Raw genomic sequence first — 27,381 nt, 5'->3', positions numbered from 1 at the left:
TTGCCTCAGGGCCTGCTACTGGAGAAGCCCAGCCTTTAAGGCACTGAGGCACAGAACAGATTGTTGTTATCCCGTGCCCTTGAGTTGATTTTCGACTCATAGTGACCCCATGTGACAGAGTAGAACTGCCCCGTAAGTGTTTTCTAGGCTGTAATCTTTACGGGAACAGGTGCCAGGTCTTTCTCCTATGGAGCCACTGGGTGGGTTCGAACCTCCAACCTTTCAGTGAGTAGCTGAGCACTTAACCGTTGCACCACCAGGGCTACTTCCGAACAGATTAATATCTGCTAAATACCATACCAGGGCTGGAACCCAGGACTTTGAACTTCTGGTACATTTACCAGATTAGGTTGCTTCTTGCCAAGGACCAGCACTTTATAGAATTGCTCCCAGGACTTCTAGGCAAAATGAAGATGCTATAAATGAAACAAAGTTGTTAGATGGCTAGTCCTTGCCTTTTAGGAACCCAGTTACCACCACAGGAGGAAACAGAAAAATGAAGTGTAGTAATTACCTAGCATGACGAAAGGGACTCCCAGGAAGGTGGAATTGTATTTCCCACCAGTGAGATTGATGATCCCGGCTGCGGTGAGAGCGGCCAGGCTTATGGTCACCAACCCAAGGAGGCCTAGCCAGGGTTTGCTGCGGACGCAGTCCTGCATAGAGCAGCAGAGGATGGCCATGGTGACCACCAGGATCAGGCTGGTGACCAGGTAACGTTCCGACACGCGGCTGGTCTTCTGGAAATCTTCCCTCAGTGATGAGGACGTGTAAGGGTACATTTTGACTTTGCTATTGGATTTCTGGAACAGTTGGACAGTGTCACAGAAGCTGGATTCCCACCTCTCGGCCACCATGTCGTTGAGACTGTTGATTGACTGCAGGTAGTAGGTGAGCTGGACGGCCTCTGCAGATTTTACTCGGTCCTTGCTGTGTACGGTGACTCCCCCAAGCTGGTGCCCATTGTATACTGCCCTCCCGTCCTTTAAGTGAGTGATCGGGTACGTGATAGCAAAATTGGTCCTGTTGGTGGCCCGAGCATTCTTTAGCTCCTCCAGGACATGCACTATGTCATCCACGATGCAAGTCTTATCATTATTCAGGATACATATGTGGGCGAACGTGTAATTAAAACCAGGCCTTGGAACCTGGATCTTGGTCACAGCAGCATGCAACTACGGGGAAAAAAATACAGACAGTGTTTATTACCAAAAGAAGGCATTAATAAGTGACATTAGCTCTGTGGATTCAACTATTTCTTTTGGAGGGGGCACTCATTTCATCTCTAATGTAAAGAGTTTAAATGTTATAACCTTAGATCAGAAATAGGTAGTAGAGATGGAAAAATGCATTTGACCATGTGTTCCCTGGACCAACAGCATCAGCACAACCTGGGAGCTTGTTAGAAATGAAAATGCTCTCGGGCCTCACACCCCTGATCTGGGAAATAAAAATCTCTGGGGATGGGGCCTAAGAATCTGGTTTTAACAAGTCCTCCAGGTGATTCTGAAACACCTAAAGTTTGAGAAGCGCTGCGTTAAAGACCAGCATTATTTCCACATTTATCTGTGACCCAGTTGGTCTGTAAAGTCTAAAAATCTTACATAGGTCTGCTGTTTGTCTTCCTCCTGAAAACATAACTTAAAAAGTGACCTAAGGAGCAATTCTGAGTGCAAAGGCCCTCAGCAAGCTAGTCCCTTACTGGCAGTTTTCAAGGCGGCTAAGTAATGTCATCAGATTCAATCACTGTGCACCATAAAAGACAAGAGGTTCACCTTGGGAACCCTCATATTCTCTGGCTTTCCTTGTCTACATACATGGGAAGGGAGCTGTAACCGTAAGAGGCTGGCTGAGGTACATGGGAACCATGCTAAAGAAGCACAGTGTGATTCATTCTATACACCTCGCCCCGAGTCAAATCTGCTGTGTCCAAGTCCTGTACACCTGCAGTCAAAGTGCATAAGTGAAGCCAAGCACTTATTTAACAGCCCCTGCTGCATGCCAGGCACGGGGCTAGGCCCTTTATACAGATTAACTCATTTAACCCTTACAAGAAGTCTACAGAGTTGATGCAAGCACTGGCCTCATTTTAGAGAGGAAGAACCTGAGACACAGAGAAGTCAAGTTACTTGCCCAAGGTCAAACATATGTAAGAGGCAAAGCTGGGGTACAGCAGGAAGTCTGGCTCCAGAACCTTTGCTCTTAGCCCCTCATTCTATGCCTCTAGGTTGGCGATGCCAGCAGCTGAATGAAGGTTCTTGCCAGTCAAAAATTCCTGTATTTGTGCTTCTTTCTGCCCTAAAAATCACAAGTGCCCAAGTTCAGATATATGAGTACATGTAATCTCCTACACTCCTAAAGTGAGATAAAAAGGCAGTGGTGGTGTCCGTGGGAGTAAGGGACCTAAGTGAGCTACTACTGTGTGTCAGGGTTTCACAACTTAAATCCTCTCAACAATTCATTTTACAGATGAGAAAGCTGAGGCTCAGGGAGGCCATGCAGCTAGGTGGGCTAATTGCCTTTTTTTTTTTTTTTTGACATTTTATTGTGCTTTAAGTGAAAGTTTACATATCCAGTTAGTTTCCCGTTCGGTAGTTCATACACAAGTTGCTCTGTGACATTGGCTGCTTGTTCCTGCAGCGTGTCAGCACTCTCTTCACTTCCACCCTGGGTTCCCTGTTTCCATTCATTTAGTTTCCCTGTCCCTTCTTACCTTCTCATCTTTGCTTTTGGGCAAATACTGCCCTGGCGCAGTGGTTAAGCGTTTGGCTCCTAATCAAAAGGTCAGCAGTTTGGATCTACCAGCTGCTCCTTGGAAACCCTATGGGGCAGTTCTACTCTGTCCTATAGGGTCCCTATGAGTTGGAATCAACTCAACGGCAACGGGGTTATGGTCTTGTATAGTTTATTGTTCTAAGACGCACATTCCTCAGCAGCGTTACTGTCTACCCATTGGGCCTGTCTATTATTTGGCTGAGAGTTGATCTCCGAGAGTGGCTTCAGTTACAAATTAGAAGGGTATCTTAGGGCTGTAGTCTCAGGGGTTCCTCCTGTCTCTATTGACCAGTAAGTCTGGTCTTTTTTTGTAAATTTGAATTTTGTTCTACATTTTTCTCTCACTCTAACCGGGACCTTCTATTGTAAGCCTGGTCAGAGTGGTCAGTAGTGGTAGCCAATCACCATCTAGTTCTTATGGTCTCAGACTAGTGGAGGTTGTGGTTCATGTGGGCCATTAGTCCTTTGGACTAATTGCTTCCTTGAGTCTTCGGTTTTCTTCACTCTCCTTTGCCCCCGAGGTGAAGAGACCAATAGTTGTGTCTTAGGTGCCACTCGGAAGCTTTTAAGACCCCAGCTGCTACTCACCTCAGTAAGATGTAGAACATTATGTTCATGAACTATATGGTGCCAGCTGACCTAGATGTCCCCCAAGGCTATGGTTCTTAGCCTTCAAGCCCAGTATCTCCGTCTCTCGAGGTAAGTAGTTTCCATACTTGTGCCCCCATGTGCTCTATTATATATATGAATATACCTGCAGTAGGTACAAATATGTATGTAGAAATATCCACAACCATATGTATATATACATGGGGGTGTACTCTTGTATGACCTCCCTTGCCTATTTAGCATACATGTCTACCTATGTGTCTACTCATAAATTATTGTTCTTACTGTTATTGCAGGTTTGCATATGCTATACTATTTACTGTAAAAAAAATTTACTGTAGTCACCCTTTATTTTTACGTACCTCTCAGTGTCTTCCTTTGCCTTGGTCACGTTGTACTGACTTCCCCCATATTGTGTATTGTCTTTCCCTTCACCAAAATTAACTCATGCTTGCTATCTAGTTATTCATAAGGCTTTTCACTGGCTAATTTTTTTCAGAAGTAGACCGCTAGATCCTTCTCCCTAGTCTGTCTTAGTCTGGAAGCTCCGCTGAAACCTGTCCACTATGGGTGACGCTGCTGGTATTCGAATACCGGTGGCATAGCTTCTAGCATCACAGCAACACGTAAGCCCCCACAGTACGACAAACTGACAGGCACTATCTAGTTAGTGATTCTCTTTCCCTTCCCCTGCTGTCCCTGGTAACCATAAAAGGATGTTTCTTTCTGTGTATAAACCTCTTCTTGATTTTTTTGTAATAGTGGCCTCATACAGTATTTGTTCTTTTGTGATTCACTTATTTCACAAAGCATGATGTCCTCCAGATTCATCCAGGTTGTGAGATGTTTTGCAGATTCATCATTATTCTTTATTGTTTCACAGTATTCCATTGTGTGTATGTACCACAGTTTATCCATTCACCTGCTGATCGGCACTTAGGCTGTTTCCATCTTTTTGCTATCGTGAATAATGCTGCAGTGAACGTTTGAGTGTGCACATGTTTGTTCGTGTGACGGCTCTTATTTCTCTAGGATATATTCCTAGAACTGGGATTGCTGGATCTAGCTTTTTAAGGAAGCGCCATACCATTTTCCATAGTGGTTGTATCATTTTACATTCCCACCAGCAGTGTATAAGAGTTTCAATCTCCCCACAACCTTGCCAGCATTTGTTGTTGTTGGTTTTTTTTTTTTATCAGTGCCATTTTTGCTAGGGTGAGATCATATCTCATTGTAGTTTCAATTTGCATCTGTCTCAAAACTGACTTGACAGCAACAGGTTGATTTTTTTTGTTTGTTTGTTTACTGGCTAATTTTTGCAAGCATCTCTTCATGTATTTGTCAGCTGCTTGAATGTCTTCTTTGGTGAAGTGTCTGCTCATATCCTTTGCACATTTTTTAATTGAATTGTCTTTTTGCTGTTGAGGGGTTAAAGTTTTCTATAAATTTTAGAGATCAGACCCTTGTAAGACAGGTCATTACCAAAAAATGTTTCCCAGTGTATAGATTCTCTTCTTATTCTTTTGGAAAAGTCTTTTGCTGAGCATAGGTATTTAATATTTAGGAGGTCCCAGTTATCTAGTTTATCTTCTGTTTGTGAATTTTTAGTTATGTTTGATAGTCTATTTATGCATACATTAGGGCCCCTACCTTTGTTGCTATGATATCTTCCATGAACATTTTATAGTTTTAGGTTTTACATTTAGCTCTTTGATCCATTTTGAGTTTTTGTGTGTGGTATGAGGTATGGATCCTGTTTCATTTTTCTGCAAGTGAATATCCAGTTTGGCCAGCACCATTTGTTAAAGAGACTATTTCTTCCCCATTCAATGGACTTCGACCCTTTGTCAAAGATCAGCTGTCCAGAGGTGGACGGATTTATATCTGGGTTCTCAGTTCTGTTCCATTGGTCTATGTGTCTGTTGCTTTACCAGTACCAGGCTGTTTTGACTAGCTTAGCTGTATAGTAAGTTCTGAGATCAGTAAGTGTAAGGTTTCGTACTTTGTTGTTGTTCTTCAGTAATGCTTTATTTATCCAGGGCTTCTTCCCTTTCCATATAAAGATGGAGATTAGTTTTTCCATTTTGTTTAAGAATGTTGTTGGAATTTGGACTGGGGTTGCATTATATCTGTAGATCACTTTGGGTAGTACTGACATCTTCCTGTCCATGAGCATGGTATAAAAAAAAAATATGGTTTTCCCTTTATGTAGGTCTCTTTTGGTTTCTTATAGTAATGTTTTGTAGTTTTCTTTGTATAAGTCTTTTACAGCCCTAGTTAGATTTATTCCTAAGTATTTTATCTTTTGGGGGGCTACTGTAAATGGTATTATTTTCCTGATTTCCTTTTCAGGGTTCTCTGTGTTAGTGTAGGGGAATCCAACCGATTTTTGTATGTTGATCATGTACCCTGCCACTTGGCTGAATTCTTCCATTAGTTCCAGTAACTCTCTTGTGGAGTCTGTGGGATTTTCTATGTATAGGATCACGTTATCTACAAATAGGGATTGTTTTACTTCTTCCTTACCAATTTGGATGCCCTTTATTTCCCTTTCTTGCCTTATTGCTCTAGCTAGGATTTTCAGTACAATACTGAATTAGAGTGGTGATAAAGGGCATCAGTGTCTGGTTCCCATCCTCAAGGGGAATGCTTTCAGTCTCTCTCCATTGAGGATAATGTTGGCTGTTGGTTTTGTATATATGCCCTTAATTACGTTGAGGAATTTCCCTCCTATTCCTATTTTGCTGAGCATTTTTATCAGGAAAAGGTGTTGGATTTTATCAAATGTCTTTTCAGCATCGATTGAGATGATCATGTGGTTCTTTTCCTTAGTTTTATTTGTGTGGTGAATTACATTGATTTATTTTCTAATGTTGAACCATCCTTGCATCCCTGGTATGAATTCCACTTGATCATGATGTATTATTATTATCATGATGTTGTTAGGTGCTATTGAGTTGGTTACGACTTACAGTGACCCTATGTCCAACAGAATGAAACACTGCCCGGTCCTGCGCCATCCTCACAATCGTTGTTATGCTTGATCCCATTGTTGCAGCCACTTTGTCAATCCATCTTGTTGAGGGCCTTCCTCTTTTTTGCTGGCCATCTACTTTACCAAGCATGATGTCCTTCTCCAGGAACTGATCCCTCCTGATAACATGTCCAATTTTGTGGGACATAGTCTTGCCATCCTTGCTTCTAAGGAGCATTCTGGTTGTACCTCTTCCAAGACAGATTTGTTCATTCTTCTGGCAGTCGATGGTATATTCAATATTCTTTGCCAACACCACAATTCAAAGGCGTCTTCCTTATTCATTGTCCAGCTTTCGCATGGAAACATCATTATTCTGATATGCTGTTGAATTCTATTGGCTAGAATTTTGTTTCACTAATGCCTAGGATATTGATGTTTATGTATTCCATTTCATTTTTTATGATTTCCAATTTCCTAGATTCATACTTTGTGCATTTCATGTTCTGATTATTAATTGGTGTTTGCTGCTGTTTCTTCTCATTTTGAATCATGCCACATCAGCAAATGAAGGTCTCAAAAGCTTCACTTCATCCATGTCATTAAGGTCGACTCCACTTTGAGGGGGGAGCTCTTCCCCAGTCGCCTTTTAATGCCTTCCAACGTGAGGGGCTCATCTTCCAGTAATATGGTCTACTATGCTGGGAATGACAATGAAGAGGAATGGCTTTGCATTCATTGTCAAAAAGAACGTTTCAAGATCTAGCCTAAAGTACAATGCTATCAGTGATAGGATAATATCCATATGCCTGCAGGGAAGACCAGTAAATATGACTATTACTGAAATGTTTGCACCAACCACTAAAGCCAAAGATAAAGAAATTGAAGATTTTTACAACTTCTGTAGTCTGAAATTGATTGGACATGCAATCAGGATGCATTAATAATTACTGGTGAGTGGAATAAAAAAGTTGGAAACGAAGAATAAGGGGACTGGTAGTTGGAAAATATGGCCTTGGTGAGAGAAACAATGCTGGAGATCACATGATAGAATTTTGCAATTAGCATGACTTCTTCATTGCTAATACCTTTTTTCAACAACACAAACGGTGACTATATACGTGGACCCCACAGGATGGAATACACAGGAATCAAATTGACTACATCTGTCGAAAAAGATGATGGAAAAGCTAAATATCATCAGTCAGAACAAGGCCATGGGCTGACTGCGGAACAGACCATCAATTGCTTAACTCAAGTTCAAGTTGAAGCTGAAGAAAATTATAACAAGTCCACGAGAGCCAAAATATGACCTTGAGTACATCCCATCTGAATTTAGAGACCATCTCAAGAATAGATTTGACGCGTTGAATGCTGATGACCAAAGACCAGATGAGTTGTGGAATGACATAAAGTGCATCATACATGAAGAAAGCAAGAGGTCATTAAAAAGACAGGAAAGAAAGAAAAGACCAAAATGGGTGTCAGAAGAGACTCTGCAACTTGCTCTTGAACATCAAGTAGCTAAAGCAAAGGAAAGAAATGATGAAGTAAAAGAGCTGAAGATTTCAAACGGTGGCTGAAGAAGACAAAGTAAAGTATTATAATGACGTGTGCAAAGACCTAGAGTTAGAAAACCAAAAGGGAAGAACACACTTGGTGTTTCTCAAGCTGTAAGAACTGAAGAAAAAATTCAAGCCTCGAGTTGCAATATTGAAGAATTCTATGGGGAAAATATTAAATGACGCAGGAAGCATCAAAAGAAGATGGAAGGAATACACAGTCTCTATACCAAAAAGAATTGGTCGACATTCATCCATTTTAGGAGATAGCATATGATCAAGAATCAATGTACTGAAGGAAGAGGTCCAAGGTGCTCTGAAGGCATTGGCGAAAAATGAAGCTCCACGAATTGATGAAATACCAGTTGAGATGTCTCAGCAAACGGATGCAGCACAGGAAGTGCTCACTTGTCTATGCCAAGAAATTTGGAAAACAGCTACCTGGCCAACTGACTGGAAGAGATCCATATTTATGCCTATTCCTGTGGTCAGTGGCTAGTAGTGTGAGCATCGGTCTGTGCTCACTGGTCATGCAGGGTAGCTGACAGTGGGCTGGGTGGGTGTTGGCTGCCACCTGTTGTCAGTCCAGTGGTGCAGGAGTGAGCAATGGCACTCATCGAGTGGGCAGGGCTGTGGTTGGGGGTGGGTGACAGATGAGTGGGGGCGTGTGAGGGTGCTGGCCACTGCTCACTGGGTCAATGGGTAGGGGTAAGTGGCAGGCGAGGGGGAATAAGAGTGTGCCCTCTGGTGCTCTCTGAGTTCGTAGGCAGGGGTGGGTGGCTGGCTAGCGGGGGGTGCAAGAGCATGCTTGTCACCACTTACTGGTTCAGAGGGGCAAGTGGCAGATGAGCGGGAGCACGCAGTCACAGCTATTCTGTGGTTTGGAATGGTAGGTGGTGGGTGAGAGGGAATGCGGGAGCATGTTTCCTGACACTCTTCGGGTGCACAGGGGAGGACAGTGGACGGGTCTGGGTAGGGTGGCTGGTATTATGGTCACCAGGTGGGCGGGGTGGCAGGGGTTTGTGGTTTTCCACCGCTAGTGACCTGGAGGCTGAGGGAATGGAGAGCATGCTCCTCTGTTCAGCAGACGTCGGTGCCTGAGCACTTCCCCTTGGCTGCAGCCAGCAAATGGGCCCTGGCACCCACAGAGTGTGAGGAAGGGGGTGGTGCCCAAAGTCTGGTTGGATAGGGGAGCTCCTGCCAACACTCTATGGATCTATTACTTGAGGTGCGCCACCCACCCTAACAGACAGAGACCACTGCTGATGCATATACCTGTCTTTGGGTCCTGGCTCCCTCCCTACTCTGTGGACATCAGGGTCCCTGGAGCTCTCACTCTAGGTCCTGTACTTTCCTTCCTTAGATCCGGATCATGTTCCACTCACCTTGCTTCACTCCAGGCATGTCTAGACAATTTCTCTGTTTCTTATTGGGGATTCTGTGAGGTTGCCTTCCTGTGCTCCTCTCTCCCAGCTCGGGGCTGGCTTTGTCTTAAGATGGTCACGCTGTGCTGGGGTGGCTGGTAGGGCATCTCCACTCCGTATCACACCTTGTTTGTTGCCTTCGTTCAACTTCTTCTTCCAGTCGGTGTTCTATCCAATCATTTATCCTTCCTTTTGATGTTCAGGGTTCCAGGGCTGTCATCTGCATGTTTCACTTGGTTTCTTGCATCTTTGCTGTAGCAGGGTGGCCTGGTATGTCTGACTAAGCCACCATCTTGGCCCTTCCTTCTGTTCTGTCTTTTTAAATAGCATCATACCATTTCAGCTGTAGCTACATGGGTTTACTTTGTTTTTTTTTTTTTTGACTAGCCAGCCACTTATCCTCACTGTGGCTTTGCCTTCTCTGTGTAAAATGTGGTCATCATGCCTATCTTTCAGACTTGGGGTTGAGTGTGAAATAAATGAATGCCTAGCACTGAGTAGGGTCTCACAAAAACATAGATATTGCTGTGTCTCTGATGAACAAAGAACAGTTCATACATAAAGGAAATACAGCTTCACATCCATAGAGTTCCCTTACTATGGCTATGCTATTATAACCTTCTGGGCATCTCTATGACCCTGATCTATTTTCTCTTCAATCTGTCCTATATGGGCTATTTGTTAAGACATTTTGCTGTGCATATTCCAGGGCGAGTGGGACATTTTATTATGCTTTTTGAAAATGTCTGAGGGCACCAGCCGTTAAAGCCTTTTAGTTAGCACACAGCATGAGTTGTTAATCCTAATTCTCAGTGCCACCCTTCCCCACATCTCCTTATGGACACCAACCCTCAGGTTCAGAAAACACTTTATTACATTTGGCTGAAATGTTTTGAGTTCTTTCAGGTAGATAGAGATATATTCATATATCTATATATATGAATGAATGAACACACTTGGTCTCCCAGAAATAACTAGAAAACTATTTTCACAGAAATCTTACCATATGCTAAATTTTTGTTTCAATGTTCTGGGATTAATGATGAGCAAAATGTCTTCAATGGATTTAAGCTGTGAAAGTGTACTTTCATCCATTCTTTGTAACATGGCCCAGTAAATTTTGATTAAAAGAACACCTAACTACAAAAAAAAAAAATTCCAAAGTAGAAAAGGTTATTTTGGAGGAGAGAGGAACTAAGAGAAATTGAAAGACAAGGGAGGATTTTGATAAAAGCTAAAAGACTTTGGGGAAAGATTCAGAATAGGCTAGAAAAGGAGTGGTATTGAAAGCATGCATATGTGTAATATTTAGTGTATTGTTTGTTCCCATGAACAGCATAATAAATCTCCCTTAGAGTGATTACTAAATATGTCAAGAGAAAAAATTGCCAAATAAGATGGTGTTAAGCCACAGGGCTAAACCCAATTATAGCAAGGGGATATTTTCCATCCATTCTCTGAGACTGCCATGCCCTGCTGGGTGGGGAGTTGTAAACTAGTGATCTGCCAACTATGCAGATCTATTGCTTTGACCCCTGGGACCATACACCAAAGAAAATGGATTCCACATTAACCCCGGTACCGGCAGACCACAGAAGGGAAGTTTGGAAAATGAGAACCTTACTGAAGTTTGAGAGAGAAGATTTCTGAAGTCTCAGCAACAGAGCTGCTATGAAATGCAGCTGCTTTGAATTTCCGATGGAGTGGTGGGTAGAACATGTGTCACTCTTGCTTTGAGTGGCAGGGAGATGCAGAGTGACAAAGCAGCCAAAGAGGGGATGTTGGCTGAGGTCACCCACCTGGCAGGGGAGTATGTGGGTTCTGTCATGGGACAAGAGATAGGAGGATAAGAGGCATGGAAAAGGAAACTCAAGATCCTCTTCCATGGCTTCCGAAACGGTTCAGTTTTGACCTTTGACTCTTATGACTACACATCAAAGCACAAGTGTATACACGACCTACTCTTGGGCATCCACGTGGCCACAGACACACTGCACGTGTTTCTTGCCATCTACTAATTCACTTTCCTAAAGAGGCCCACTCTGGAACAGTAGGAGAATTAGTAGGTATTCTCAACTGTGGTCCCAGATATATTCGCCAGGGAAAAAGGAAACCAGAAATTGTAGATGGTTTCAGATCATCCACAAAATGGACAACCTAAATCCACACAAGCTTATTACTGAGCTAGGTAAGAGACTGTCTTTTCAGGAAAGTAAAGGAAGGATAAATGGTACAAAACCATGGTCCTGACCCTTAATGTAGTCTGAATCTATCATGTTAATCAACATATAATCCATGTTTCTGTAACTATGTGTAGATTCTACACTCAACTCACATTCAGTAAGTACTCATCAAATTACTGTACTGTCAATACTAGGCTATTTCCCTCTGAATTTAGCTCACACATGGAAAATCACTTAAGAGATAAAATGTCCCAAACAAAGGAAAAATCTTAACAGTAAACAATGCCAAGTGCTTCATACCAGTAAAGCCCAATCCGATGCCAATTCCAATAACAATATTTTTGATTATTATTGTATTTTCTGCCAAAGAGGCCAGAACTAAAGCTAAAGTGAGATTCATTCTAAGGTTCTGAATATACAGTTTCAATCATTAGCGTCTTTGTTCTTGTCATCCTTCATGTTAACAATGATAATAATAGTAACTACTCAACTAAATGCTTTCTGTACAGTTTTTAAAAATTTATTTAATAAGGCTCTATGGAAATGGCTAAATTATTATCCCCATCTTACAGGTGGAGCAACTGAGGCCTAGAGAGTTTCCATAAGCCAAAAACCAAATCTGTTGCTGTCAAGTTGATTTCAACTCATGGTGACCTCATGAATTACAGAGTAAAACTATGCTCCATAGGATTTTCTTGGCTGTAATCTTTGGAAGAAGATTGCCAGGTCTTCCTTCTGTGGCACCACTGGGTGGGTTCGAACCGCCAACCTTTAGGTTAGTAGACGAGCACAAACTGTTTATGCCACCCAGCAACCTATAAAACCAGCTGCCGTTGAGTCAATTCTAACTCATAGCGACTCTACAGGACAGAGTAGAACTGCTCCATAGGGTTTCCAAGGAGTGCCTGGTGGATTCCAACTGCCGATCTTTTGGTTAGCAGCCAAATGCTTAATCACTGCACCACTAGGGCTCCATAAGCTCAGGTAAAATGACCCAGTAAGTAAAAGGCAGATGCAGGATTCTAACTCAGGCCTCACTCCACAGGGGGCACTTGGGCCTAAGCAAACACAACTTCAGGCATGAGGACGCTTTGGGGAAGAATGAAGAATTTGTCGCCTACGTGGTTCAAATGACGGGTGGTAGATACGAATGAGTTGTTGGGCTGCCATACTTGGCTATCTGGGGTCCAACAAGAGAGACTCATAAATACTCCAGACAGTTTAACCTCATCTTTAGAAGGCAACACAGCATGGCAATATTAATAGGTAATGAAGGGAATGTGTTTTGAGTTTACTAACTTTTCTTATTCTCTGTCCAGCCTCTACAGTTGCCAAATAAAACTTTTCAAAGACAGGCTTACCAAGAAAAAAGCCCGTGGAATTCGGCAATAAGTTGTGGTTTAAATCTAGCTTCTGCTCCTACTTAGGAGTGTCAGAGACCCTAGGAATATCACTCTACTTCTTCAGGTCTCAGAAAAAAAAGGGAGTTGGTCTAGCTAATCTTTAAAGACAGACCCTTCTAGTTCTAATACTACATAATCTTAAAATAAGTGACATCCACAAACTATACAATCAAATCCCTAGTAAAAGTTAACTTCATAAATATCAATTTGAGATGTATTGTAGCTGCTTGAGGTATACTTTTCCAACACTTTGAAGTTCTTTTTAGGGCAATGACAAATCTGCTAGTAGTTGAAACCCAGAAAGGAAACCATAGGTAGAGAAAATAGATTAACTGGGGGGGGGGGGGTTGGGGGGGTTGGGGGGGGAAGATTCCCTTCTCTGAGTGATTTCCCATTCTGGGGAGGCACTGGCTTTTATAATCCCCTTCTGCCAGAGCCTGGGACAAAGCCAGTGTGGGCTGCCGGTCACGACAGGCCAGAGTCTAATTTCCTCTCTGACTCTCCTTGGCACACTCAGATCTTCCTCAGAAGACAGCAGGGACACCTTGTAGAGGAAAGTACAGAAGGGTTCTGGGAGGAAGGAAGTGTTTGTTCCCGAGCAGTGATTAACAAAATACCTGTGGGTTTGAAGGATCTTTTCCAATACCTTTCAGCTATTTTTGTTTTTTCATTTAAAAAGGGGAGAATGAAGGCAGAGTAATTAACACCCTGTGGGCGCAGCCCTCAAGGAGTCCAGGTGGCGCAGTGGTTAAAATGCTCAGCTGTAATGGAAAGGTCGACGGTTCGAACCTGCCATCTTCTCCATGGAAGATGTGGCAGTCTGCTTCTGTAAAGATTTACAGCCTTGGAAACCCTATGGGGCAGTTCTACTCTGTCCTATAGGGTCGCTATGATTTGGACTCGATGGCAGTGGGTTTGGGTTTTAGGGGTCGGGTGCAGCCCTCGAACAGTCCCCCAGCAAACTCATCGTGTGAGGGAAGACTTGGAGGAGATGTGGGTTCTATAGTTGCCCAGTTTCCCGGTGGGATAGAGCTCCAGTTGTCCTCAGTAGGAGTTAATGCAATGATGTTCACTTTAGTGGCTGCCTTTCCTTCTGTCTTGCTTCCCCACCCTGCTCCTGCACCTCACAAATAACTTGCATGCATTAAAAAAATTTTTTTAAGGAGGTGATTGTTGTCTCATCTTCCTAACCTATATCATTTGCCCCCAAATATCACCTTCACAGTGACACCAAATCAAAATTGCTTAAGAAATGCTTTCAAGGAATATCTGGTTTTCACCCCCAAATGAAATCTTTTTTTGACTGGAACCCTCCAAACCCTAGGTCTTGCTCTGGGTCTATATTCTGCAACTGTAAATGGGTAGGTAGTGACTGGCAAGGTATCTACACCCAGGACACAAGAAAACACCTTGAGGTGGATGGATCTGGTCTTTGCAGTTCATAAATTACACTAGCTCCCTCGGTGTTATGTTCTGTCTTTGCATGATCTCACTCTCACCCACTCCCTTTCCTATTCTTTTAATAGAAATGCATTACATCAGAACACCAGAAGTCGCAAGTTGGGGATTGTTACTGTGATTCATTTGTAGTGCAGCCAAAAGCAAGTTAGTCATCCCTTAATAAGTGAACAGAAATATCATTCTGCCTTTGAAACATTACATTTTCGGAAGACACCAAGTTGAAGCTGTGGATATAGCCAAACAAGTGACTACCTATCCATGTGCTTCCTCAGCATGAGTGTGGTGGTGGTGGGGGGGGGGGTTGTCATGCTGACCTGCACCAGTGACAAATGACAAATGGTACCTTTGTCTATATTGCAATGCCATTGCAGGTCTGGGAGAGTGAAATGCCTGTTTCACTCCTTGCTTTATTGTGTGTGTGTGTGGGGGGGGGGGAGGGAACACTCTTATTGCAGGTGTTGATACTAAAAAGCAGCCAAGACAGCCCCATATTGTAATTTCCCAAACAGTCTGAGTTTATCTTTGCAGCCTTGGCTGAAAAAATAAAGCAGCTTTGGATTTGAGGCAAATAAATTTGAGAAAGAAACAAAAGTGGTAATGACAAAGGAAAATAAAACTCTCATTGCAACTTTTGCCTGATTTCACGTTGGTCTAGATGAGAAAGACGATACTATAAACTGCAGGTCCAATAATCTCTTTATTTCCATTGTCTGGGAGAAAATTTCACTTGGTCTTGATTATCAAAACACAAACACAAAATCCTTGATACTGTGATGAGGCCTGGAAATCGATAAAGTGAAACTTTCTGATTAGAGTGGTTATTTAAAATTCCTGCCATTTTCACTTGACCTTCATGTTCAGGCTTAAACACTGGTTAAGCAAGTTTGTGGGTATGACTGGCTGCTCGCTGAAATGGGAGAATGTTAAAGCACGTTGGCTAAGTGGCAAAGGAAAGTCCCAAGGAACCAAATGCACAGGCAACAGGAAACAGCCATTCTGAGATTTGGTCAGGAGACCATGAATTACTCTACCAAGGACAGGGGCCCTGGTGGCACAGTGATAAAGAGCTCAGGCTGCTAACCAAAAGGCCAGCAGTTCAAATCCACCAGCTGCTCCTTGGAAACCCTATGGGGCAGTTCTCCTCTGTCCTACAGGATTGCTGTGAGTCGGAATCGACTTGATGGCAATGGGTTTGGTTTGGTTTTTGGTTTGAAGGACATCCAGAGGAACCCTGGTGGTACAGTGGTTAAAGCACTTGGCTGTTAACTGAACAGCTGGTGGTTCAAACCCTCCAGCCACTCCATGGGACAAAGATGTGGCAGTCTGCTTCCTTAAAGATTACAGCCTGGGAAACCCTATGGGGCAGTTCCACTCTGTCCTATAAGGTCACTGTGAGTTGGAATTGACTCCACAGCAGTGAGTTTTGTGGGAAGGACAGCCAGGTCTAGAGAACACTGTAGTCCTGAGTGGGAAGAGCACTGGATTAGGAGTCAGAAAGCTTCAACTTAAGTTCTGGTTCTGGGTCTTGATGGCCACATGAGTTAGAGATAAATAAAAAATAAACCTTTAAAAATATATATCATGCCACTTTGCTGTTCTAAATCCTCCAATGGTTCCCCATCATGCTCAGAATAAAAATCCAAGCCCTGACTGTGGCCAACGAGGCTGTACCTTACCTGGCCCCTGCTTACCTCTCTGGACTCATATCCCGCCATGCTCCAGTTGCACTGCCTGTCTTGCTCTCACCTCTGCCTGGAACATCCTTCCTCCAGATATCTGCAAAACTCAAGCCCTCACTTCCTTCATCTCTTAGCTCAAATGTAGATACTTTCCCTGACCCACCCCCAAGTTAAAAAAGAAATCTTCTCTCACCATCACCTGTCACCATTACCTTTTCTTGTTTTAACTTTTTCCATGCACCAATCATGATCTGACATTATAGTGATATGTCTCTTTATTTCTTTATTTTGCTGCCCTACTAGATATGAATTCTGTGAGTATGGAGGATTTGTTCGTTTGGCCTACCTATATATCCTCAGTACCTAGAACGGTGCTGGGAACACATACTCAATATTTGTGGAATGAGCACATGAATAAGTCTCATAAATGAATGGATTTTAATCTGTCTCATGGGCATGATGAGGGCCAAATGAGGTGATAGATGTGTGTGCATTTTGTAAACTCTAGAGGGCCACACGAATGTAATTGCTCTTATTAAATAACAGAAAAGCAGGGAATGGTATTTCCTCTGGTTAGTATCCTGGAGCACCTTATCTATCTAATGATTTGACAGCATTATATGTATAGTGCTTAGGAGGTCAGCATGCTGCAAGTTCAAATCCTGCCTCTGCTATTACCAGCTATTGGGCTGTAGCAGACAGAGTTGGGGACCTGTCCATATCCCTTCACCCTTACCATTTCAATGCATTACCAGTCCCACTTTCAGCCTGATGTGAAAATACTGGGGCATTAACATACTACCTCAGTCCTAAACAGCCTTGACCTACGATTGAAAAGTTTGTGTATAAATATCCTACTCCCTTGTTCCCCAGGTGGGAGAATTTTGAGGCATGTGTTTCTCTCGGTTTCCCAGAGTTTGCCAGCAGGATTGGGCTCCAGTTGCCCACAGGGTAGGGTAGCTAGCTTGACAATGTATCCATAATATCCATAACTGACTGCTTCCCTTCCCTGTCTCATTCGGCCACTCTCTTCTCAGTGCTTCCTGGAATTGCCTTCCAAATATACTACTTGCATCAAATCCAAATCCTTGAGTCTAGGTCAGCTTCTGGGGGAAACCAAGCTAAGACAATGACCTTAGGCATTTCCTTCAGTTTCATTATCTGTAAAATAGGGATAACCCTTACCTCTTAGGGTCACTATGAAGAGCAACTGTGATCACATATAAAAGACGTCTGGCCTGGCATTTAGCATTAGGTTAAACCATATGAAATTGCCATTTCTGTAGGTCAAAAATGGTTCAGTATTGGTAATTTTATGGGATTCACCAACTGACGCTCAGAAAGTATTCTTTTTCCTTCCGTCCCCTCCTCCTCCCTCAAGGTTCCATCAGAACCTGAGCTCCCCTAGCTGGCATCTATTTTATTTGGTTTCTAAGAGACAGTTTGGTGATACCAGGGCAGGCATTTGGGAAAAAGACTACACTTCTAGGCTAGGAAAGATCCTGCATATCCACTCATTCCCTTTTTCACAGCAAATACAGGACGGCATATATTGTGGGCATAAGCCCGGCATGCAAGTGGAATTCACACCTTCAGTTGTTTTAGCTTATGAAAAAAAATCAAAATGCCACATAGCCCACCCCAAACCAAACCCGTTGCCGTCGAGTTGATTCCGACTCATAGCGACCCTATAGGACAGAGTAGAACTACTGCATAGGTTTTCCAAGGAGCAGCTTATGGATTTGAACTTCTGACCTTTTGGTTAGCCACCCTATCTCTTAACCACTGCACCACCGGGGTTCCATATAGCCCACATCCCTGAAATATTTTAAACTGCAAATAATTAAGAATAATGTTAAATCTACAAAATTATGAACAAATGATTCCATCTGATGGACTCACTGGTTATTCTTTTTTTCCCTGAAAGGCTTTTCTAAGTTTCTAATGGGCACTGAGCTTGAGAACAATGAAAATTACGGCTGATGAAAGAAGAAAGGAGAATGAAGTTCCACCTAATGGCATGGTAGCAGCTCTCCTGAATGGACCATGAGGCTTACAGGAGTGAGTACTTAATATAATTCAGAAAAGACTGTGTTACCTGATAGTGCATTTTTTCCCCTGGAATATTTCTCTTTCCAAGATTCTCATACAAAGTTGCCATCTTTAAAAATCATAGTAGTGTCTCAGCTGCTGACATTCTTTCTTAGATCTGAAACAGCAAACGGTCTAAGGCTATGATAGTTCAGGTTGCTAGGGTTTTTGACCCTTCTGGTATGGCATGATGGAGACAGACTGTTTGGGCTCAAATCCCAGCTTTGCCACTTAGTAGCTACATGATCCTGGGCACTGAGCTGTTTACTTAAGAGCTCTCTCTGTACCTCAGTTTCCTCATCTTTAAAATGAGGACAAAAATATTTCCTATCTCATTAGGACTATTGGAGGATAAATGACAAATTGAATGTAAACTGCTCAGTATAGTGTCTGTCACACAAGTGGTACATAGTAAATGTTTGTAACCAAAAACAAAATGAACAAACAGAAACTCTCGCTTCTATCCCGTTTTGCCTTGCTCCCCAGTCAACTTTTTTCTTCAGTCAATGAACTTCCTCAGTTGTTCTTGAAGAGTATATGCAACGAAGTATAAAGGTGTCAGATTTTTGCATGCATTTTTACTGAGAGACTAAGGAGTTAATGGGGTTAATATGCATCTGTACAAATGTTTGAAGAAAACAGCTGGATAGCTTGTGTTTACAAGTTGAAACTCCCTAATCGCAGTATAAGATCGCAGCCTAAAAATCATCCTGTCTTCTTCGGGTAAGCTGCCCTGTCAGTTGACCATGCACATCAAACAAAGGAAGCCAGACTAGGCAAGGGAAGACTGTGAGAGCCAAAGAAAAAAGGTATTAAGTGCTAGGCATTGTGCAAAGAATGCTACGTCTATCATTTCATTTAATCCTCACAACTCAGGGAGGTAGATATTATGTCTCCATTTATAGGTGAGGAAACTGAGCCTCAAGGAGCTTAAATAACTTGCCCATGGTCACAAATTTAGTAAGTGGAGCAGCCCAGATTCAAATCTTGGGCTCTGGAGATTGTCCCATAATGGAAGTTACTTTGGCAAAGCAAAGACTTTCTCTTTTAATCTTCCTGCTTTGGGTATTTGGATATTGATATATATACATCCAGGTATTAGGCTTAAAGCATGGTCAGTTTTCAACATGAAATGTGACTTGGCAAAATCAAGGAGTCAAACATAACAAAGCAGCCTAGGAGAAGCAGCGAGACTCCAGCCTGTACTGAACAGTGAAGCCCAGCAAATGCTGGACATTTATAACAGGAACCTCAGAGAGAAGCTACAACCCCTTACCAATGACAAGCACACTCAACCAGCTGGAGACAGAAGAAAACAGATGTGAAAAGAGACAAGACTTTCATCAGTCCAAATAGAATTCTTTGCACCTTGTATGTATCCTATGTGCAACTCTCCTCCCAACGCCCCAGAAAAAAGAAAAAGTCCCCAAATACTTTATGGATTAGTATAAACGACTGAAAGTTCAGGGGTTTATTGCAAAACATCAGGTTTAAGTTGGGGTGCTAAAGGGCTTGGGTATCTCCCTTCCCCCAAAGGCAGTTTAACACCAGAATGTATATGCTCCATGAGGGTAGAGACTTTGTTTCACTCACTCCTGTGCCTGACACACAAAAGGAGCCCAACAAAGATGTGTTCACTGAACCTTTACTGTTTGTTCCTTCTTGCTGATTTATATTTTCTCTGGTGACATTGAGTGATACTTTATCTGTACCCAAAGGCTACTGTGCTACATGCATATCATTTACATCTTAAACAAACAGATGACATTGAATTTGGTCCTGTCGCTTACATACTGCAGACAAATGGCTGGTCTCATTAGACAAATGGATGTGGTTAGACTATAATCTAAAAAATATAAAACCAGAGAAACAGTTTAGGTAGGAGATTGAGTACTGAAATAATTATGTGTTATGCTTAATTATAGGATAGTTTGAATTTTTCATGTATATTTGTTTGTTGGGCTTCTTTTTTGGAGGGGAGAAGTTTAAAAAAATATGGAAAATTCTACAGACTAATATAAAAACTTCCAAGTACCTACTATCCAGGGTTATGTCTGTTTGAAGATTCTGCCTCTGCTGTAATGCTGTCTATGGGTAAGGTAACCATATAATTTATAATCCTAACTGGAACACTTTTGAGAGTGCAAGAGGCAATCCAGGATGTATGCTCTCCCTATCTACTGGTGTCTAAGAGGATGTGAGCACCAATGTGACTTCATCCCTTTATGCCTCCCAGAAGATGAGAGTTAGCAATCCTTTGGTTTGCAGCCTGTCACTGCTGATAGAACACAAAATATTACACGTGACACTATCCTGTCATTAGACTGGCCTCCAGGAAAGGAATTTAGAAAAACTCTTTCCATTTCTAACCACTTCCAACCACACCTATCTTCTTGCCATTTTAACTTCCTTGTGTTTCAAAGTTCTGATATTTCGTAGGTCTCAGCTATCCTGCAGGCCAGTTCTGTTCATTACTGAGGAGGTGGAGTGCATCCACAGCACTCCCAGAACATTTCATCTACCTGCCCTGACCACAATGGCTCTGCTGGAATTGACAGATGGCTTCCACTTAGTTGTCTCACTGATATGTGGCTTCTGGAAGTGGTTCACCCAGCTAGGAGCAAAGATTGCTTTCATGTCCAAAGATGTCACTATGGGTGATTCTATCTTGCTTTAATGCTGACAGTGGCTTACAGACTTGGCTGATGAAAATTTTCAAGGCTTGCAGATGTGAAGTCTATGATAGGTCTCAAAAACTGGGCAGGAGGGAGTCCACCAGGAGACCAGAGTCTTTTTGCTTTATTGGGAGTTAAAGGTCATGCAGAGAAAGTCTTCTTCACTTCATCATCAATTACAGCCATGATCCATTTACTCAACATGTATTAAGTGTCTAGACCACATCAGGCATTATGTAAGCCCTGGGCAGAACAGAACAGTAAGACGTGGTTTTACCCTCAAGAAACTTAGAGTCTAGTGGAGGAACTTCAGTCATAGGCAAACTACACAGTGAAGCAGAATCTTACAGTGCTGTGATACCCATTGCTACTGAGTTGATTGCAGCCCTTATAGGACAGAGTAGAACTGCCCCATGGGGTTTCCAAGGGGTGACTGGTGAATTCGAACTGCCAACCTCTTGGTTAGCAGGAGCATCACTTAACAACTGCACCACCAGGGTTCCACAGGGTCATGATAGGAGTAGTTAAAGGGGCAACGGGTGTACAGGGGGTCTGGTATGTTGGTATGTAGGGTATGTGTGGGTGGGAGGGATATAGGGGTATACGCAATAGTGTGTGTAGCAGTGGGGTAGTGTGCAATGAAATACAGAGTTGGAGAGGATATAGTGTCCAGATGAAGGAGGACCTTCTCACTCATCCATTCAGTGAATATTTATTAGTAACTATAAATCTGGAGCCCTGGTGGCATAATGGTTAAGCATCTGGCTGCTAACCAAAAGGTCAGCAATTCAAATCCACCAGCCACTCACTCCTTGGAAATGCTATGGGGGAGTTCTACTCTGCCCTATAGGGCCACTATGAGTTGGAATAGACTCGATGGCAATGGGTTATTAGTAAATCTAGAGCCCTGGTGGCACAGTGGTTAAGCATTCAGCTGCTAACCAAAAGGTCAGCAGTTTGAATCCACCAGGTGCTCCTTGGAAACCCTATGGGGCAGCTCTACTCTATCCTATTGGGTCGCTATGAGTCAGAATCAACTCAATGGCAATGCATTTATTAGTAAATCTTGCATCCGGCCATGTGAGATAGATATAGGTCTGTCCTTACAGAGCATTCAAACTATGGGAGATAAAGACAAGCAATGAGGCAATTATAAAATCTGCGTGGAGTTCTAAGATGAAAGAAGTTCAGGGTATTAAGGGAGGGGCACCCATGCTGGCCTTGTGCCTATCAGGAAAAACTTCTTGGAGGAAGTGACTACTAAATTAAGACCTGAAGGATAAGGAGGAGTTAACCTTGGGCTGAGGCTTGGTATGGGGATGTGGAACTGGTGGAGAGAGTGTATCAGACGGAAGTTAAAAGCATGGGCAAAGTCCCCGAGACACAAAAAGGATGTGAGGGGAAATGAAAGTAATTCAAGCTATTGGGAGAAGTGAGAGGAAAGCTAAAGAGGTGAGCAAGGTCCACTTATACAAGGCCTTGTCCACCAAATTGGTAAGACAGACTTTGTCCTGCAGGCAACTGGGAGCCAATGAAGAATTTTAAACAAGGGATGAAATGATTGGAATCGTGTCTTGGGAAGATCACTCTGGCTTTGGTAGTAGATGGATTGGAAAGGCTGGAGAGTGGACACTGGGAGATGGAATAAAACTAATGCAATAACTAGTTCATTAGTAAGATGAGTGTCTGGAGCATTGTGGTCATACTGGCTTGAAGGAGCCAGATGGTTTATGTCCTACTTTTTTTTTTTTATTTTAAAGATCTGGATACCTTAGAACAAAGAGCAAGCCAGGTAGTAGAATTCAATGACAACTTTAAGGTCCGTTAAAAAAAAAACCAAAAAAATCCAAGCCCATTGCTGTCGAGTCAATTTAGACTCATAGCAACCCTACAGGACAGAGTAGAACTGCCCCAGAGGGTTTGTAAGGAGTGCCCGGTAGATTCAAACTGCCAACCTTTTGGTTAGCAGCCGTAGCACTTAACCACTATGACACCAGGATTTCCTTAAGGTCCATAGTACTGATCACACATTTGGTATTTCTCAGATTTGGGTCTTAACGTGCCATCTATCACTTGTAGATTTATCGACATGCATATTTAGCCAATGTTTGACCTTTCACTTTCCTGTACACATACTTCCAATGTGCTGTCATAGACTGTACAAGTGCAGAAGTGCCTAGCCAGCTGCTTCAAGTTTCTCTGTAACAGATGCTGTTGGTGCCCTGCTCATATCCTCTAGCCCTTACCTCTTGAGTGCACACCTGCCTGACTTCTGAATGCGAGCACCCACACTTCTTTGTCAGAGAGCCCACTTTGCCATCTGCTTTGCAGTCCAGAAGTGCTGAGGAATTAAGACCCCTTGGGAGCAGCTCTGAACCAATGACAGATGGGAGTCGGTTTATAAATACCCAGCTTCCTGCCCATGGATGAGATAACTCTGAGGTGAGTATGTTGTAACTGGTTCCTAGAGTTTCCTCTGCCAGATTGTGCCCCAGTCGCCCACCTGCTTAATTGTTGCTGTTGTTGTTAGGTGCCAGCGAGTTGGTTCTGACTTATAATGATGCTGTGTACAACAGAATAAAATATGGCCCGGTCCTGCGCCACCCTCACAATCATTGCTGTATTTGAGCCCATTGTTGCAGTCACTGTGCCAATTCATCTCATCGAGGGTCTTCCTCTTTTTTGCTGACCCTCTACTCTACGAAGTATGATGTCCTTCTCCAGGCACTGGTCCCTCCTGATAACATGTCCAAAGTACATGAGATGAAGTCTCTCCATCCTCGCTTCTAAGGAGCATTCTGTACTTCTTCCAAAACAGATTTGTTCGTCCTTCTGACAGTCTATATTATATTCAGTATTCTTCGCCAACACCATAATTCAAAGGCATCAATTCTTTGGTCTTCCTTATTCATTTTCCAGCTTTCTCATGCATATGAGGTTATTGAAAATACCATGGCTTGGGTCAGGCGCACCTCAGTCCTCAAAGTAACATCTTTGCTTTTTAGCACTTTAAAGAGGTCTTTTGCAGCAGATTTGCGCAATGCAATATGTCATTGGATTTCTTGACTGTTGCTTCCATGGGCATTGATCATGGATCCAAGTAAAACGAAATCATTGACAACTTCTTTCTTTTTCCATTTATCATGATGTTGCTTATTGATACAGTCTTGAGGATTTTTGTTTTCTTTATGTTGAAGTGCAATCCATACTGAAGGCTGTGGTCTTTGACCTTCATCAGTAAGTGCTTCAAGTCCTCTTCACTCAGCAAGCAAGGTTGTGTCATCTGCATAACACAGGTTGTTCATGAGTCTTCCTCCAATCCTGATGCCCTGTTCTTCTTCATATAGTCCAGCTTCTTGGATTATTTGCTAAGCATAGAGATTGAATAGGTATGGTGAAAGGATACAACCCTGACGTACACCTTTCCTGACTTTAAACCATTCAGTATCCCCTTGTTCTGTCTGAACAACTGCCTCTTGATCTATGTATAGGTTCCTTATGAGCACAATTAAGTGTTCCGGAATTCCCATTCGTCACAATGTTATCCATAATTTGTTATGATTCACACAGTCAAATGCCTTTGCATAGTCAATGAAAGATAGATAAACATCTGCTTAATTACACATCCATTATAGCCTCCACCTTTCTGTCTCACTCCTGTGCTCCCTTTCTGGTTGCCCTTCACCTCCCAAATAAATTGCCTTTTTACCTGATTTCTTGTTTCAGAGTCTGCTTCTGGGGGAACCCAAACTAAGACAATGTTCAATAACACTCAAAACCTTTGGAATTACAAGACATTCCTGGTGTTCTAAAAACACATTCTAAAACCAACTCCCAGTTTTTGTATATTCAAATATGGTCATGTAAACAGACAAACAAAATCAACCCTTAGGGAGTAAAGTTAGAACCTTGTGAGCTTCTCTTCATATTCAGTCCTTTGATGGTATACACATTTCTCTGAGATGCCAACTTACACACAGTAGGTATGCAATGAACATTTCTCAAGTGGCTCTGTTAAGTTCCTGAATGTAGATGGCCTGATGCTATCAACTGGACTTATCCCTCATTTGGGGCATAGTCCAGTCTTTTCATTAAGCCTTTAAGTTAATCACATGTTGCATCCAGGATATACTGATGACAAGAATGCAGCATAACTCCTCCAGAAGGGCTTTGGCCTACATTCTGCCAGAATGATAAAGGAAGCAGGCATTTCTTTGGCTTTTATTTTAAGAAAATGCTCAGACACAAAGTTAGAAGCCTCTTTGCATGCTTCTGGAACATCTCAGCAGGTAAGGTCTCAGGCTTCAGTGTTCTCTGTTGATAGCAAGTGCTGGAATATTGCCCAAGTTGGGTGAGAGTCCCCTATCTTTATATTTCTGAACTGCTGCTGCTATGGTGGTAGGTGTGTGGGAGAGACAGCTGATATGTTCACTGGACTGCTTCCCAGGCAGAAATGTGTCTGGGGAGTATGTAATGTTGGAGACAAATTCTCCATGCATCAGCACTGCTGCCAGTACAGGTGTTGAAAGTCTCCACGATGGCAGTCAGATGTCAGTAAAACTAAGCCTGATTTGTCTTCCAAAATCAGGCTGCCTTTCTTCTTGTTGGTACTCACCATTGTTGGATGCTCCGCCCTGCTGGAATGGTAGTCTAAGTCTCCTCCCTTATTGACAGGGTCAGTGAATAGAATATGTGTCCATGAGCATGTGTATGTGTGTGTGTATATACTCTTCAGTATTGAGGTATAACATATATAAAGTGCACAAGTCTTAAGTCTATGGTTCAGTGAATTTTTATACGTATATATCCATATAAACACTGCCCAGATCAAGACATAAAACATCTACAACACCCAGAAGACTCCTTTCTTAGTCAATGTCCCTTCCCAGTCAACACTCCAACCACTCCCTGAGGAAAGCTATTCTAACATTGTCAACATTGATTAGTTGTACTTGTTCATGAGCTTCTTATAAATGAAACCATACAGTATATACTCTTTTGTGTTTGGCTTCTTTTACTGCCTGTGAGATTCATCCACGTTTTTGTGTTTATCTACAGTTTGTTATTTGTATGTGTTTAGTTTGTTAATGCTGTGTAGTATTCCAGTTGTGGTATGAAGAGACCATAATTTATTTTTTAAAAAAAGATACCAGAATTTATTTTTCCATTCTCCTGTTGGTAGACCTTTTTCAGTTTGGGGTTCTTATACATAAAACTGCTATGGACATTCTTGAACATATACTTTGGTGGACATGTGCACTCGTTTCTCTCTGGTTTATACAGTGGCATACTGGTAAATATTTAACAATCAGTTCTCCAACAAAAATAGCCCTGATGTGTAAGCATTTGTAAATACCCCCACCATGGCCAATTTCAAGCTACCAAGGGGATGTGAGTATCTCAGGAAAACAGTAGAAGCCAGCCCCAGCGCACTGGTGAATATATAGATCTAGGAGTGCAATTTCTGGATCACAGAGTAGGCACGTATTTAGTTTATATTTTCCAAAGTGATTGTATCATTTTACATTCCTGCCAACAGTGTACAAGAATGCAGGTTGCTCCACATTCCCAGCAACACTTGGTATTGATAACACTTGGTATTGTCAGTCTTTTTAAATTTTAACCATTTTAGTGGCTGTGTCATGGTATCTCATTTTGATTTTAATTTGCATTTCCGTGATGACTAATGAAGTTAAACACCTTTTCACATGCTCATTAGCCATTTGGCTATCCTTTTTTGCGAAGCGCCTATTCAAGCCGTTTGCCGGTTTTATTATTGGGCTGTTTGTTTTTTTTTTTTTCCTTATTAATTTGTAGGAGAGTATCTAAGTTTGAGATAAGTGAGACTGTAAAGAATGTGGTGAAGAGCTCCAGAGGCAGCCTGGCATGTTAGAAAGAGCTGGGCATTGGAGTCGTATAGACTAATTGTTCATATCCAACTAAGTTACTATCTGATAAACTTGAGCAAATTACCCTTCCTTCAGTTTCCTTATCACCAAAATGGGATCCCTGTCTTGTAGTGTTGTTGATTCCTGAATGAGACAATATAGATAAAGTGCCTGGCAGAGGATCCCATCACAGGTGCTCAGTAATTCCTGGAACCTCTCCACATCTCAATCAGAACATGTAGCTGGCACCTTTTCCCAGGAGTTGTTATTCAGGAGGCACATCCAAAACCCAAACCTGTTGCTGTTGAGTCAATTTTGACTCATAGAGACCCTACAAGACAGGGTAGAACTGCCCCATAGGGTTTCCAAGGCTATAAATCGTTATGTAAGCAGACTGCCACATCTTTCTCCCACAGAGAGGCTGGTGGGTTTGAACCACCGACCTTTCAGTTAGCAGCTGAGTGCTTAACCACAGTACTACCAGAGCTCCTTCAGGAGGTGCATAATGGTTTTAATTTAATGCCTGAAAATACTGTATTATTCCTGACTGTCTAGTGGTGGTGTTGTCACAGAGCAAGTGCCTATCTCATAACATGAGGATTGTATTCTTTGTGAAAAGCAACATTTCTCTTTTGGTGGGCGGATCCATGGTGAAAT

At 42.4% G+C, this 27,381-nt stretch overlaps 1 protein-coding gene across 1 annotated transcript in view; it reads right to left on the bottom strand.

Moving 5' to 3' along the window:
• Positions 1-27,381, bottom strand: part of PTCHD1 (patched domain containing 1) — a 62,864-nt gene that overhangs the window by 14,679 nt on the left and 20,804 nt on the right. Inside the window, exon 2 of the mRNA XM_064277844.1 lies at positions 515-1,175. Within this exon, the coding sequence (XP_064133914.1) occupies positions 515-1,175 (661 nt within the window). The remainder of the gene's footprint in view (positions 1-514; positions 1,176-27,381) is intronic.

This window comes from Loxodonta africana, chromosome X (assembly GCF_030014295.1).
Source record: "Loxodonta africana isolate mLoxAfr1 chromosome X, mLoxAfr1.hap2, whole genome shotgun sequence".
In the NCBI taxonomy this organism is placed as follows: domain Eukaryota; kingdom Metazoa; phylum Chordata; class Mammalia; order Proboscidea; family Elephantidae; genus Loxodonta; species Loxodonta africana.
Note: the sequence above shows the minus strand (reverse complement) of the source record. Positions and strands in the feature narration are given on the sequence as shown.